The 14570-nt window shown below is 43.3% G+C and overlaps 1 protein-coding gene across 1 annotated transcript; it reads right to left on the bottom strand.

The window, feature by feature from the left end:
* Positions 1 to 544: 544 nt before the first annotated feature.
* On the bottom strand, positions 545 to 13933 carry LOC112229614 (anillin). The gene is made up of 23 exons (XM_024395550.2): positions 13725 to 13933; positions 12173 to 12326; positions 10652 to 11137; positions 10102 to 10457; positions 9482 to 9872; positions 9054 to 9304; positions 8747 to 8854; positions 8476 to 8617; positions 8051 to 8256; positions 7700 to 7845; positions 6983 to 7130; positions 6476 to 6611; positions 6140 to 6316; positions 5769 to 5895; positions 5630 to 5678; positions 5478 to 5531; positions 4910 to 4942; positions 4620 to 4638; positions 4277 to 4389; positions 3495 to 3581; positions 3142 to 3249; positions 2721 to 2893; positions 545 to 2377 (listed from the first exon to the last, which is right to left on the bottom strand). Exons 1-23 carry the CDS (start codon positions 13740 to 13742, stop codon positions 2263 to 2265), a joined length of 3597 nt encoding a protein of 1198 aa, XP_024251318.1. The 5' UTR covers positions 13743 to 13933; the 3' UTR covers positions 545 to 2262.
* Positions 13934 to 14570: the final 637 nt, after the last annotated feature.

Raw genomic sequence — 14570 nt, 5'->3', positions numbered from 1 at the left:
CATGTTCGGTTGCATCACTTTATGGTTATATTTGAGATTCACATTTGACATACGTTCTGGTTAGTTTGCGAGCCAAAGGTAAATGTTACAATAAACATACACTACATGACCAAAAGTATATGGACACCTGCTCGTCGAACATCTCATTCATTAATCATTGGCATTAATATGGAGTCAGTCTTATTCTAGCAAAGACAGTTTCAATTTATACTGAATAAAAATATAAATGTAACAATTTCAAAGACTTCACTGATTTACAGTTCATATGTAAATCAGTCAAGTGAAATAAATTAGGCCCTAACCTATGGATTTCACATGATTGGGCAGGAGTGCAGCCATGGCAATGGCAAAGCTCATGAAACATGGGACCTACACTTCACATTTTTGTTCAGTGTAGATAGGTTTTGGAAGTGACCATGTACAATTTAACACTGAAATATTTCTCACCCTTCATAGCCAATTTTAGATTGACATGCTACATATGGTCTAAAACACAAGAAAGTACCTTAAAATGCAACCCTAATCATCTTGAAACAAAACACTATTTTGGTTAAAGCTGGCATTTATTTAAGTCTCATCGTTTCAGAATTACCAGTACATCAGGAATATTTGGAGTGCTTGTTGTGCCAATGAAAGACCGGACAGATCAGAGGATATAATAGAACTGCCAACATGTGGAAAATTAACGTTGTGCATTAATTAATGGGTAGATAAGACACACTATTCCCCCCAAAACATCCATGTAAAAGCACAAAAAGGTGATGCACTCAGTCCTCTAAGCACATGCTTAAAACTTGGACTGAGAATAAGCTTTGCAGTTCATGAAAGTGCATAGCTAAACTAAAATCAGAATAGAAATGTGCCCATAGGTTATTGCAATAACATCAACTGTCAAAGTTCACCATTACAATATAATGGTGGTAAAATATACTGATATCTGCTGACCCACACCCAGTTTAACTGTAACCATTTAAAACATGTACACAAAAATAAAACATCTACATAAAACAATATTAAGGGTTCTCGTTCCGTAGTCTCATTGACCTAGAAGTTCATAACCAGAGTTTGCAACATGATAAATACAAGATTAGCTATAGTTAAGATTGCAAAGGGGAAAAAGGGAATAGCAAAACAAGAAGGGTATTGGAGTGGATAAGTGTGCAGCTAAATCTAAAATCCTCTTATGGTTGTTCAGTGCTTCCAAATCATGCCATTCTCCCAATACTATGAGAAAGAGGAGCATTCATATAGTATAGTACAGTATGCATCACCTTGGCACTGAAGCAGATTATTCTAGAATTGGGTGTGACAAAGTTAAATATTTAATAATGTTCCTCAAATCAGACAACAGATTCAACCGAAAAAGCCACATCTCGTCAGGAGTTTGATCATGTGAGTAACAGCACAGAAAACCAAAATGCAACAGTCTCAAAATTCTCTCAAAGTTGGTAGTATGGCCTCAACATGTTGGAAATGCATAGAAAATACAGATTGTGTAAAATTGGATTGTGTAAAAGCACCAGCAGCCCTTATCAATACTGTAATATCTACTAAAGTACAGCTTTATTGATCTCTCTCGCACTCATAACTTAAACCAGGGATGGGCAACTTCGATGTGGGTGGGGGCCACAAAATCTAAACTCATCACGAGGGGCCGCAGTGCTCACAGGTCTGAGTACCCACATCCATAACCACACATGCAGCGACCTTGCGAGCAAAACATTTTAGCGGCCCTTTTGACAGAGGAGAGAAAATGTTTTAGTTAATTTCCTGCAATTCTACACATTTTGCCATGTTCGGAAAGAAATGTTTGCAGGTAATGTGCCATCTGAGTGAGAGTAACTAACAAAATCAATGGGGGTCCCCCCCAGACTGTAATTCAACTATGACTACCACAAGTTTAGATAGCTGGCTAGACTAGCTTACCAATCTAAATAAATGTTAGCTGACGCGGGCTAATCGAGTGACTGACAAGATAAAAACTGCTGATTCACAACCAAATTACACCTTGTATAGTCTACTATAACTCTCAACAGTAAATTGAGACCCCGACTGAGTTGAGGGGGGATTGATCCACCAGTTGCCCATCCCAAACTTAAACTGTCTTAAAGCACCTCTAAAAAATACCATCCACCGGTAAATCTTATTGAATAACTTTCATACTGTATTGCACTTAGTCACCGTGTCACTGATAGTGACTGTCCATACAAGACCCAGAGCCATTCAGGGTGTTAACCTTGGGTCCAGGCGGGGGCTCTGTGCTCAAACAGGCCTGTAGCAGGAGTCTGGCTGCCACATGCGCAAGTCCACTAGGATCTGGTTGAGCTTCTGCATCCACACGTTCCTCTCGTCCTTGGTGTCGGCACACAGCCAGTTTCTGCAGGTACACGGAAAGAGTCATGTGTTTCAGTATACAGGAACGGAGGTCCAAGTCCAATTCAGTTTCCTTCTCCCTTACGTATGTACTCGTTAACTTCCTTGAAGGTTTTGAAGGCATTGGATTGGTTTAAGAAATATGTTAATACTAGACACTGCCTACTCCAATCCAATTGTTTTAAAATCTTTGAAGGGAGTAAACAAGTGCTCACTTCAGGGAGAAGAGTGCAAAAAATAGGAAACTTGGGGTCAAGTGCATTAAATGTCAAAATCAGCCAACATTCTTCACGCAAGGTATTTGCCTATAAAACACAGTGCGATGGCAACTTCGACCGGAGACTTACTTGGTGACACACATTGTGTTTTTACACTGGCTGACAAGCGTCTCTATGTCACTCTCTCTCTGAGGCCGGACGGTGATCAGCTCAAATGTGTTGGGCCGGGCACAGAACTCCCTGTTGGCTGGCTCCACCTTACAACTGGTGCAGTTAGCCAAGTTGATGCGTCCAATTGGCTTCTAGAAAGACATGGATCCGCCCAAAGAAATACATTGAAAATTAAAATATAAAAAGCTACTAATTGGAGGCAACATGAATTGGCATATGGGTACATTAAAACTCAAGAATTACCTAAATAAAGCCTGAAGGCTGATTTCCACTTGAGTCCTACAGTATTTTGAAATGAGGCTCACAGGGCTATTCATTCAAGAATAAAGGCTCCAATAATAGTGATCAGAGGCAGGTTGGCTTCCACGTCCTCTCTTACCTTGCGTTTCTCATCATCAGGGTAGGTCCAGTAGGAGATAGAGTATCCTGACAGGACACACCATCTCCTGTGCCATGCTCCGAACCCACTCACATCCTCAAACATTGTCTGAAAAACAGAAGGAAGCTATTGAAACTGCTTGTGTAATAAACCTTGACAGACATGAAGACATGAATGCCTAGGCTTGGTCTCTGCTTCCTCTGTGGTCTAAGCAGGGTTCCTATAAACACACTGACAATTACTGTGTAAAAAGGATTGATAAATACATTTCATTGATTGATAGGATTTAGCTCAGCAGGCCAACAGTCTTGAGGTGTACAGGGGCCCCGCGTTCAAAGCCAGTGTGTACTCACCAAGAAGCCTCTCTCCTCCACCAAGGAGCCCACCTCACACTGCATCTTCAGGTAGAGGTGTCCCTCCAAGGGGCACAGGAAAGGCACCTACAGATTACACAGGACATGTAACAGTCCTCAGCTCTAAGACTACCAACACAAAATGCTTTCATCGGGTGACAGGACAGATTGTGTTAATCGGGCTTTAGACTGAAACGCAAGACTCATCTTCTTGTAGAGAAGATTCAATTGGATGGTGAAATACATTAACTTGACACTGCCTGAAACACCCCAAAAAACATCCAGCAGAACTTATTTTCCTTACAACAATACCAACCAACTTGTAGATTGAGGTTAGAAATGTTAGATGGTGCCACAACAGAACGACATTATGTCACAAACCCCAAAATATTAGTGGTCGTGGATTGATTTGCAACTTTGCTGTGAAACATATCTTTGAGAAGCACTCTTTCAATGCCTTCATATTTGATCTAAGAGAGAGAAACAAGGTATGTGTGAGTGAATGAGTGTCAGAGTCTGGCAGGTAGCACACAGACTGTGCAGGTGAAGAAAAAAAAAAAAACTCAGAATGGGAGGTCTTTCTCCCTGTCAGTTCCAAACGCTAGAAATGTTACCTCCTCCCCTACAACTACACATTAGCTGGCATTGTGTGCAGAGATACAGCCAAACTGGAAATAGAGGGTGAATTCAGGATATAATGGAAGTGACTGCATTGTACAACAGTGAAAGCAAATGAGTTAAAAATATATTAATGTTCTATGTAAAAGGTCTATGGATTTTACCTTCTCCAATGAGAACTTGTTTTTCCCAATAGAGGCTAGCGTTAGCTTGTGAGACCCGACCAGGACAAAGTTACTGGTTCGTACTGCATTAGGGCCCCCAGGACTGGCCACCACTGCAAAGAGTATTAGGAGGATGTTTCAGCAATGTTTTTGTAATTGCGCAGACATTCTCGTCATCCAGAGACTTGCAACAATAAGTTCAACTTAAGTAGGTGAGACAACCACACATCACAACAACTGCAAGTAAAACCCTCAAAAAAAATATTCACTAGCTGCAGAATTATTTAAACAAGCACAGTAAGACATCAGGGTTCAAATTCATCAACCGAAAAAGTATCCTTACCTGGAGTCAGACTGCTCTTCTACAGGAGCAGCGAGCCAGATATGTTAGAAAGAGAGGCATGTTTTGAATCATTTACAAGATGGCTGGCTGTGCATACAACATGCATGACAGCATAATCTACACAGTAACAGAATATTACTATAATGCATTACCGATGCAAGTCTACATTTCTCATGTGGCAATCATTCCCTCTTATCGCCCCAATAACAGATCCGATGTGTTAAAACATTCCGCATAAGACCACAAGGCAGTACGGTCTGTATTAGAGGTTGGTAAGAATGAAAGCTTACAGTGATGGCGAGGAACCTCTTGGGAGTGATGGCCTAGAAAGAGAAACGGTGATTCAGTTTCAGAAGAGGTTACGTTGGGACACAAACAAGTGAATGGGTAATTCAAATCACTGACTAAGCCAACTGCATTGCCAGCTGTGAACAAAGCCTTCCATCCTACAAAAGGGACCCTTCACCGTGTGGAATGAAAAGTAGAGCCTGCAGGCCTAGTGTGTGTATTTGGCAGCAGCAGGCCCAGGGCCTGGTAACACCAGCATTAGATGTGTTCTACTACCGAGTAGTAACATTACAGTACACCCACACAAAAAAGGTGAATGGGGGTTTAAAATCAGTCCCTACAGACAAGCACAACTCGTGGGCCTTGTGAACATGGTATCTGAACACACACCATTTCATCTGAGAGACAGGACATCATTTTAAAAGTGGCTCTACATGCATATTCTGATGCATAACAATGGCAGTGTATTCAAGCAGAAACTAGCAGCCAAGATACAAGACTATACTCAGTTCCAACATTCAATAAACTGATTTGTAGTTTGTTATGGCACATTTGAGAAAATATAACTACCTTTGACTTGCTGGGCTTCTTCCTCTTGTCAGGGTTCAACTCACGCTTCTGCTCCTGAAGAAATAACCAGGGTTAGAGTAATATCCCAGATCAAAGAAGTCAGAGACCTCCTCAAACAATATCTGCATTTGCCGAAAGTAGCAAAAACTCACCAGGCAGTAAACCTCAATATCAATTGCAAATTCATTAGAGACATCAGGCCTAAAATGGAAGCCAGAGAAAGACATTAGAATAGGACAGTGGTATTATTCTACAGAATTCCAGAGAGAGAATGTGTGTGGTTTAACTCACATGGTGAACTTGGTAGAGAAGGTGATCGCGTCTCCACTGATAGCACTACGTGTGCTGGCTAGGGGAGTAGCAACTGTATTCTCAGCTCCAGCACGGATCATGATGAAGAAGTAATGGCTGGACCACTCTTGAATAAACACATACAATAGAAAACTTAATGATTTCAGTCTAACACACTATACATGAAGTATATTGAGCAATGTATATTTGGATCTTGTTTTTGACAGCACAATGTGGGAAACAGGAGATCAAGAACTTTGTCCCTTAAAAGCAATTTGGTTGCAGGCAAATTACAAAAAAATATCCATCATAATTAAAATAAATAAATTCTGAGATAACCAAGTAACAATTGTTGTGTGTTGGGTCTCTACCTGGATTGTTACCAGTGGAGCAGACAAAGTCAGCTTTGAGGGGCAGTCGTAGTTCCAGGAGGGAGATGGATCCCTTGGAGGCTGTGACCCCCATGTCCCCACCCTGCCCCATTTGACCGCTAGGACCCTCTCCCTTCAGACGGTCCAGCTCTGCCTTCAGGGCCCCCCGCTTCTCAGCTGGAGGGAGACAAGAACATAAGACTGATAAGAAAACTGAATGCAATGTTAATGCGAAATGCATGAAGATATAACAGCAGGTCCCCAAGGGGTATGGAGCAAATTGGGATTGGCTGTCAGTATGTCCACTCATGTTGTAGGGGTGGAATGGGAACTCACTGGCTATAAGCAAAAGCCTCTCAGCCTCTGCCTCCACCTGCGAGCCTTTCCCATGCTCCTCATCAGTACAGCAGTTCAGGGCCTGGCTAGCCTGGCTGATCACTGTTTGCTGCAGGTTTATTTCATTGGTCAGAACCTACAAGGAATCAGAAAGAAGACATCTCATTGGTCACATGGAATGAGGAAATCAACATCAGTGGTCAGAAGAACCTACACGGAATGAGGGGGAAAGATACTTTATTCTATGAAATCAGGTTTTTGTACAGTGTGAGATCCTTCTCACAATATGACACCGGAATTGTTTTTGTGCTGGCATTGTGGTCGAGTCTGTTTCTATCCAGCCAGACTGTTGGTCTGCACAGTACGGGACCATTCGTTTGCTTGCTGTCAGCACGGCGTGTTATAGGGACCATATGTGCAAATTACAGCCGGCACTCTGTTCAGAGGTGCTAAGTACTCTTGGCCGGGAGACGCACAACAATCCTACCGGTCTGTTCATGCCTTTACCTTCATCTTCTGTTTGATATTGGTGTGTCCTTGGCTCCTGGGTTCCTCTGCTGCTCTACGAGACACATCCTCCTTCCTCGCGATGACCTGCCTCACACGAGGCCTCTCCGTACTCTCCTTGATCCTGGTCGACCTGTACGCATCAATACTGGAAGAGAAAGGAAAACATACATAAAGACTCAAATCGATAGTTATATATGGCAATATTATTTTTGGACGATAGATATTTGACTCAATCTAGATTTGAAAGAATATATATTAAAACAAGTTTGCTACTGTAGGTAGCGTTAGCTTGCATTACAGTACAGTTGGCTGTACCTGCGCCAAAACGCCAGTATTTTCCTCCTATAGTTCGGTCCCCCATCTTCCTTAAATAGCGAGCCAACATTTTCAGCACTTTCATTTCACTGACTGATCAAAATGCGTTTGCTCATGCTCTCTCTGCAGCAGACAGTGAGCAATATGTTTGGAAAATCAAATCGCAATATTCAATCACAATACACACAGAATTGTGAGAATGGCAATAGTATCAATTCATATCAGCACCTAAGTATCGTGGAAATATCGTATCGTGAGGTCCCTGGCAATTCCCAGCCCTAGCCATCTCTTGAACTCAGTGAAACTAAATAAAATTAAAGTTGTTGATGTATCAGTAGAAGGGGTGAAGCTCAGCCAGCTACATTAGAGTTTGGGTATGGGCTTTAACTGGTTGGTTACCTGTAAGGCAGGTTGTGGCCATCATCGGTCTCTAGCCCGTCTGATGACCCAGCCCGGAGCATGCGAGCCCTCTGGAACTTACTGGGTCTGGAAACACTGTCAGGAGTTAGGCTCTTAGCGTTGAACGAACTGGCTGGGGTTGACACCTGGGCAGGGATATACATGAAAGTAATTAGGTTGACCCCAAAAAATACATAATTCGCCATAACATTATATCTAGTCCATGGGCGCAAATAAAATATGACAAGCTGGCATTAAAAAGCAGTTGTACGTCCCCAAGACATTAAATGGCTGAAAGATTTTACTACTTTGTATGCTTTAGGTTGTTTCCAGCTTTGTACTTTAACTCACCATCATCTTCACTGGGCTCTTGACCACAGCAGCCACAGTCTCAGAGAAGGGGGTGAGGATAGACATAGAGGAGATGTTCAATTCATCTTCCTCCTCACCACTCTGCACCTCGCTCTGGTCATGGAGCCCGTCAAAGATCCCGTTGATCACATCAGAGTTGATGGACTGGTCCACGTTCACCTCAAGCTCATGACTCACATCTTCGTCTGCAGTGAGACAATCGTGAGTGGAATATTATATAGTGACGCCAACGGTATGAACTTAGATTGTAAGGACTGCTCTAATTAAGTTAGTTGACCGAAACCATAGGACATTAAAACACTAACTTGCAACCGATTCAAGCATCCAAATATGTATTTATGATCAGTGTACTATTCGAAAGCAAAGTTAGTATGATCAAGTAGTATACTCAGTAAGTACAGTACCTGATTCCTCCACTGAGAATTCTACTCGCTTCACAGGGCTGGAGGTTGGGTTGGTGGCAGCAGGTACATTGGGTTTTTTGGTTGCTGAATTCAGGCTATCCAGAGGGGAAGCGGTTTGCTCATCAGGCTGCTCAATCAGATCCTGAGAATAATTATTACAGGATCATTTAACATTTCCTTCCTAATTGCTTTGCAGTCATCCATCATACAACAGACTGCACATAAAAGGTTGCTCCAAGCGTGGTCAAAAGAAATATACTTCACCACCAACCTTGGCCTCTGTGTTTCTCTTGGTGTCTGCCTCTTCATCCTTGATCTTCCAAATGTTGTTCCCTTTCTGGAACCGGTTACGAATCTGAGCCAGTTCCGACTCGCGCTCCTGCAATAAAGAACAAGGAAATTACAATTTTTCATCAGTTTGTCAACAGTCTGGTCACAAAACAAATGTCATAATTTTATGTGTAATACTTTATTTTCAAAAAGAGCTTAGAAAAATAAAATGCCAAAGTGCTGTACAAAGGGAAAACTGAAGACATTAAAGGCAGAAGGTCTGAGCAAATAAAGTGAACTGTACATACCAGTTTCTGTTTCTGTGCAAGGTCAGCGGTGGTGGTGCTGGCAACCTGGGCAGCTCTCAGCCTCTCCTGCACCAGCCTGGTGTTGGGGGTTCCAGAATGGCTCACGACAGGGGTATGACCAACCAGGCCTGCCCCAGACGAGTTTACTATGGTTGGAGTATGAGCGGCAGCTCCATGGCTGGTATCAGTGGAACTCAGGCCGGAGCGCTCCTGGCACCTCTCCCCAAAACGCTCCATGAACGACTTGACACCTGTTGGAAACAGAAAAATATTTAGCAACTCTTGTGAGGACAATGGAAGTGGACAGCAACAGACAAATGAGCAGAGACTGCATATTAAAACATCTGATATTTTAGAACCACCTAATAAGTTGTCAACTTCAGCTTAGGAAAAAGAAAAAGCTAAATTGAGTGCTCATTCTAGCTCACCTGGTGTTCCAGTTGCTCCTGCGGTGCCTCTCTGCTGCAGGGGAGTGGCCGGGGTGGCTTCCTTGGTGAACCTCTCCCTGGTCTGCAGGACAGAGGGCCCAGTGTTAGAGGGCTGTGTAGGGAGCTCTGACTTCTTGGGGCTGGCATTGACCTCCAGGGCTCGGGACAGGGCCTGGTTCTTCAGGGGGCTCTGAGGCACAGGTGAGGGAGCACCTTTTTGGGAGCTGGGTGTGAAGGCTGAGGCTCTACCCTGGCAACTCCTCTGGGGACTGGGTAAAGGAGAGGGGAGACCTCTGCTAGTCTGTCTAGCTGGTCTGGCTTCAGGTACTTCAGTCTTCTGGTGGCTGGGGGGAACCACTCCGGTTGACTTGACTGGGGAGTTGAAAGGATGCTGAAGAAAAGCAAGAAATTTATTAATCAAACTATTTAAAATAACTTGTTACTGCACACTGCTTTCTTGCAAAGCATCACCACTTCCTATCTTAATTTCTACTTTGAATCATTTTCACATCCAAAATGCCTCTGTAGAATCAGCCTCTCCCATGGGAGGACATATTACTCACACAAAAGTTACGTACATCATGATTAATAACCAAGCCAACTGTCGCATTATGACTCGCCTGGTTGGAGTCCAGAAAAGGCTTGCTGTTTGATGACTGACTCATCTGTGTCCGGTCTGCAGCCACAGAGATGGGTTTGATACCTGCCTCTCTCCTCCAAGCAGGGGTGGCGATACTGACACTACCAGGGTTCCCTTGTGCATGGTCTCTGCTACGAGGGGCGGCGTGGCTGAGGTCGTCCTCCCAGGACCCAATGCTGGCAGCAAGGTTGGCCAGGCGACCCTTCCTGCCCACGGTGGCTTCTGAGGATGCAGCAGCAGGGACAGGTGTGGGGACCGGAGCCAGAGCCTGCCTAGGGTGGGTCTGGTTCTTTACTGGGGACAGGGCTGCTGGGATGTCTCGAACCTCAGAGGTACCTTCGACGGGAAAAACATGGGCATTCATATTTGTCACGCAAAAACAAATATGCTTTTAATATGATTGTAGGAGTCTAATTCCAAACTGATATTGTTGTGTAAAAATGTTGGTTTTCAGGTGATCTATAAAGGTTAAACAGGTGCTACATGTGCAAATGAAATTATCTAGCTAGTCAACAGGCCACGTGCCTTACCTTCAGAATCCCAGTACTGCCTTTGTTCAGCCAGTCTGGCCAGGCGAGACTTCATGGCAGCAGGGGTAGAGGAGGTGGGAGCCTCCCTCTGCGCTTCTCGGTTCCCCTGAAGAACCGGGCTAGCCGGCACCACCTCCACATTCTTGGTCCTCTGTGGCTGTGGAGCAGCACTCACAGCCACCTTCTCTGGTTCTGGGGCAGAGCATGCTACCTCCCTGGCCTGCTCTGGGACAAGCTGTGCTGCCAACATGGGCTCTGGTTCAGGAACAGGAGGACGGACAGCCACCCTCTCCAAAGAGGCGGCAGAGCGGACGCTGGCTGGGCCCGTTGGGGGCTTCCGGTCAGTCTGGGGGTCTGTCAGAGTAGGGGTCAGGGTGCGAGAAGTCATTGAAGGCTCCCTGTTCTCCTCGCCGATCATGGAGGGCTGGCCAAGTTCACCTGAACGACTCCGCTTTGAGGGAGAGGGCTTGCTGGATGGGTGAGGGGCTGGGGGTCAAGTGAGAAAGACCATAAATTAAGTTTACAGTGGGAGATTTCCAATCCACAAAATTCATATTTAAGTATTTACCTTGAGTACCATATTAAAGCTCACAAATATACATAGACAATCTAAAACTTCACCATTTTGTCTATATTTGAATACAGCCTAGGGAAAGCTTCAGCCATAGACCCATTCCACCAACTTGATTTGAACATAATTCTCAGTGAGCTGTTTCAAAGGTCAAGCTTCCTCCTGTCTCAGCCTCCAGTATTTATGCTGCAGTAGTTTATGTGTTGGGGGGCTGGGGTCAGTTTGTTATATCTGGAGTACTTCTCCTGTCCTATTCGGTGTCCTGTGTGAATCTAAGTGTGCGTTCTCTAATTCTCTCCTTCTCTCTTTCTTTCTCTCTCTCGGAGGACCTGAGCCCTAGGACCTGAGCTCCAGGACTACCTGACATGATGACTCCTTGCTGTCCCCAGTCCACCTGGCCATGCTGCTGTTCCAGTTTCAACTTCCACCTGACTGTGCTGCTGCTCCAGTTTCAACTGTTCTGCCTTATTATTATTCGACCATGCTGGTCATTTATGAACATCTTGGACATGTTCTGTTATAATCTCCACCCGGCACAGCCAGAAGAGGACTGGCCACCCCACATAGCCTGGTTCCTCTCTAGGTTTCTTCCTAGGTTTTGGCCTTTCTAGGGAGTTTTTCCTAGCCACCGTGCTTCTACACCTGCATTGCTTGCTGTTTGGGGTTTTAGGCTGGGTTTCTGTACAGCACTTTGAGATATCAGCTGATGTACGAAGGGCTATATAAATAAATTTGATTTGATTTTGAAGCTTCCGGTATGGAAAGCCATACACGTGCAGGGCATGAAGTTCAACCACCTAAAGGCTAATGGAGACATCTAAGGGTTAAATTAAAACGATTCCCATCAATGCAATACTTACTATCGCAGCCAGAGCGATCACAGGGCTAGAAAATGAATGTATTGAGAAATTATGTTATATCATATTGAGAATAAATGAGTAAGATCGTACCTTTTTCGATGACAGGCACTGTGACCAGGCTGTTGCAGGTCTCAGCAAGAGGCTCCCTAGCTCGCTTGGCCATCTGTCTGTTAGCAGCAGTGGGTCTCTCTGCCATCTTCTTCTGCAGGTTCTCCCTGCGAGCACGGGTCCTCTCCAGGAGTTTCTGAGCAGGTAAAAAAGCACATTAGAAAATGTAACACATTTGCAATTAAAAGCAGTGTCTACACCATTTCTTGCTTTTTTTCCCTCTTCTAATTCAAATTTCCTTTCTGCTATTGCACCCATATTGAGCAGTGGATTGCAGTGGTCTATAGCTTTAAAATAGTGAATAAGTTTTAGTCCATGTCATAGGGTCAAGAAAAACAACTAGGTCTGGGGGAGATAGGACTGCAGTTGTCTCTACACTCCTCCCTGGCCTCCTCCTCTCCTGTCAGTTCTCATCTGAACACCAAAACCCTAGCTGGCCTCCCAGTCCAAGGCAAACAATCCCAAGGCATGATTTATTGCCCTGGCTGTTACAGTGCAAGACTCAACACATTCCTGCCTGTTTCAGTTGCCTACACATCTCACACCCAGCCAGGATGTGTGGAAAACTTGTTAAAGTGTGTGTGTCATTCCTCAGGAATGAGCCACTTCTGACGTGTTGTGGCTCCTGGATTTGAAATCTCCCAGGCATTTCTATTGGTTGGAATTGACATTTTATGGATTTTGCTGCCAGCCACTGCTTTTCTATATCAGTGTTGTTATGAAACACACTTAGTTCCTAACTTGAGTGACTTAAAAAAATATATATATATATATACATATATATACATACATATATACATATATATATACACACTCACTCCTGGCACATTTGGTAAAATTGATAAAGCTGACAGGGTGCATCAGAAAGGGAAATTGACAGACAGATGTTGTATGGAAATGAAGGTGGAAAACATTACTGTATTCATACTGTAGTTGACCAAGGAATCCATTCATTTTTTGACAAGATGACAATCATCTGACTGCCTTGTGCTGGCATGCAATTTTAGTACAGTATTATGAATTATGAAGAGGAAAGGTAGCAGGCTAACATTAGCTATACAATGATATACGTATGGAAGGTGTCAGGGTTTAGATGTCACTTCTATACTATTTGACTTGGCTATCTATCTAACGTTAGCAACGTTTCCAACAACTTTCAGTTAACGTCATACATTTGAATTAAGCTAAAGTTACCCAGCTACACTAGTTAAGATATTTAAATTCACATTTGTTGAAGAACAAGTATTAGTTTGACTCCAACCAATACTTTCAATGTTTTGTCCCAAACGTTACTACCAGTTAAAGTTAGCTACCTAACGTTACCACACAAACGTTAGATATTTAACGTAACTAACGTTGTTTTGAATCCAGGTTTTACAACATTATTTCAGTTCTATAAATATGGGTTTGACAGTGACTATCAAACAAGATTACCATCTTTATGCAACGCAACAAGAAATAATGTTTTGTTGGCTAACGCGTTACGTTATCGTTAGCTGGCCATGGCAGTTAGCTAGAAACAAACTGCACTCACCTCGGTAAACGGATCCATTCCGATAAGAGTTTCTTTGTTCAAATCTATTGATTTAGCTAACGTACACTGAATAATCGTCGTTTATCTATCCTAATACACTAAACGCGGACAGCTTCTCAGCCGCTGTTTCTGCAGACGCGTCGTTCGTTCCTTATTTTTTTAACAAACAGAGCTGTTCAATATTTGAATTTCAGTGCTGTGTTCACTGCGCAGACTCCGACGGTTGGAATCACGCGACAGCCAATGATAAACCCGATGGGCGAGGACAGACGCAGTCTAGCCATTCAAGTCTCTCTCCATTTAATTCAAGGGCTTTATCTCTCTCTTTCAATTCAATTTCATTTAAGGGCTTTTATTGGCATGGGAAACATATGTTAGCATTGCCAAAGCAAGTGAAGTAGATAATGAACAAAAGTTAAATAAACAATAAAAGTTAACAGTACACATTACATTCACAGAAGTTCCAAAAGAATAAAGGTATTTCATATGTCTATTTACAGTGTAGTAACGATGTGCAAATAGTTAAAGTACAAAAGGGAAAATAAAAACAAATATGGGTTGTATTTACAATGATGTTTGTTCTTCACTGGTTGCCTTTTTATTTTGGCAACAAGTCACAAATCTTGCTGCTGTGATGGCACACTGGTATTTCACCCAATAGATATGGAGTTTATCAAAATTGGGTTTGTTTTTGAACTCTTTGTGGGTCTGTGTATTCTGAGGGAAATGTGTCTCTAATATGGTCATACATTTGGCAGGAGGTCAGGAAGTGCAGCTTAGTTTCCACCTCATTTGGTGGGCAGTGCGCACATAGCCTGTCTTCTCTCAAAGGTCTTTATTCTCATG

Source organism: Oncorhynchus tshawytscha, linkage group LG31 (assembly GCF_018296145.1).
Source record: "Oncorhynchus tshawytscha isolate Ot180627B linkage group LG31, Otsh_v2.0, whole genome shotgun sequence".
NCBI lineage: Eukaryota > Metazoa > Chordata > Actinopteri > Salmoniformes > Salmonidae > Oncorhynchus > Oncorhynchus tshawytscha.
This window is presented reverse-complemented; position numbering and strand designations above follow the sequence as displayed.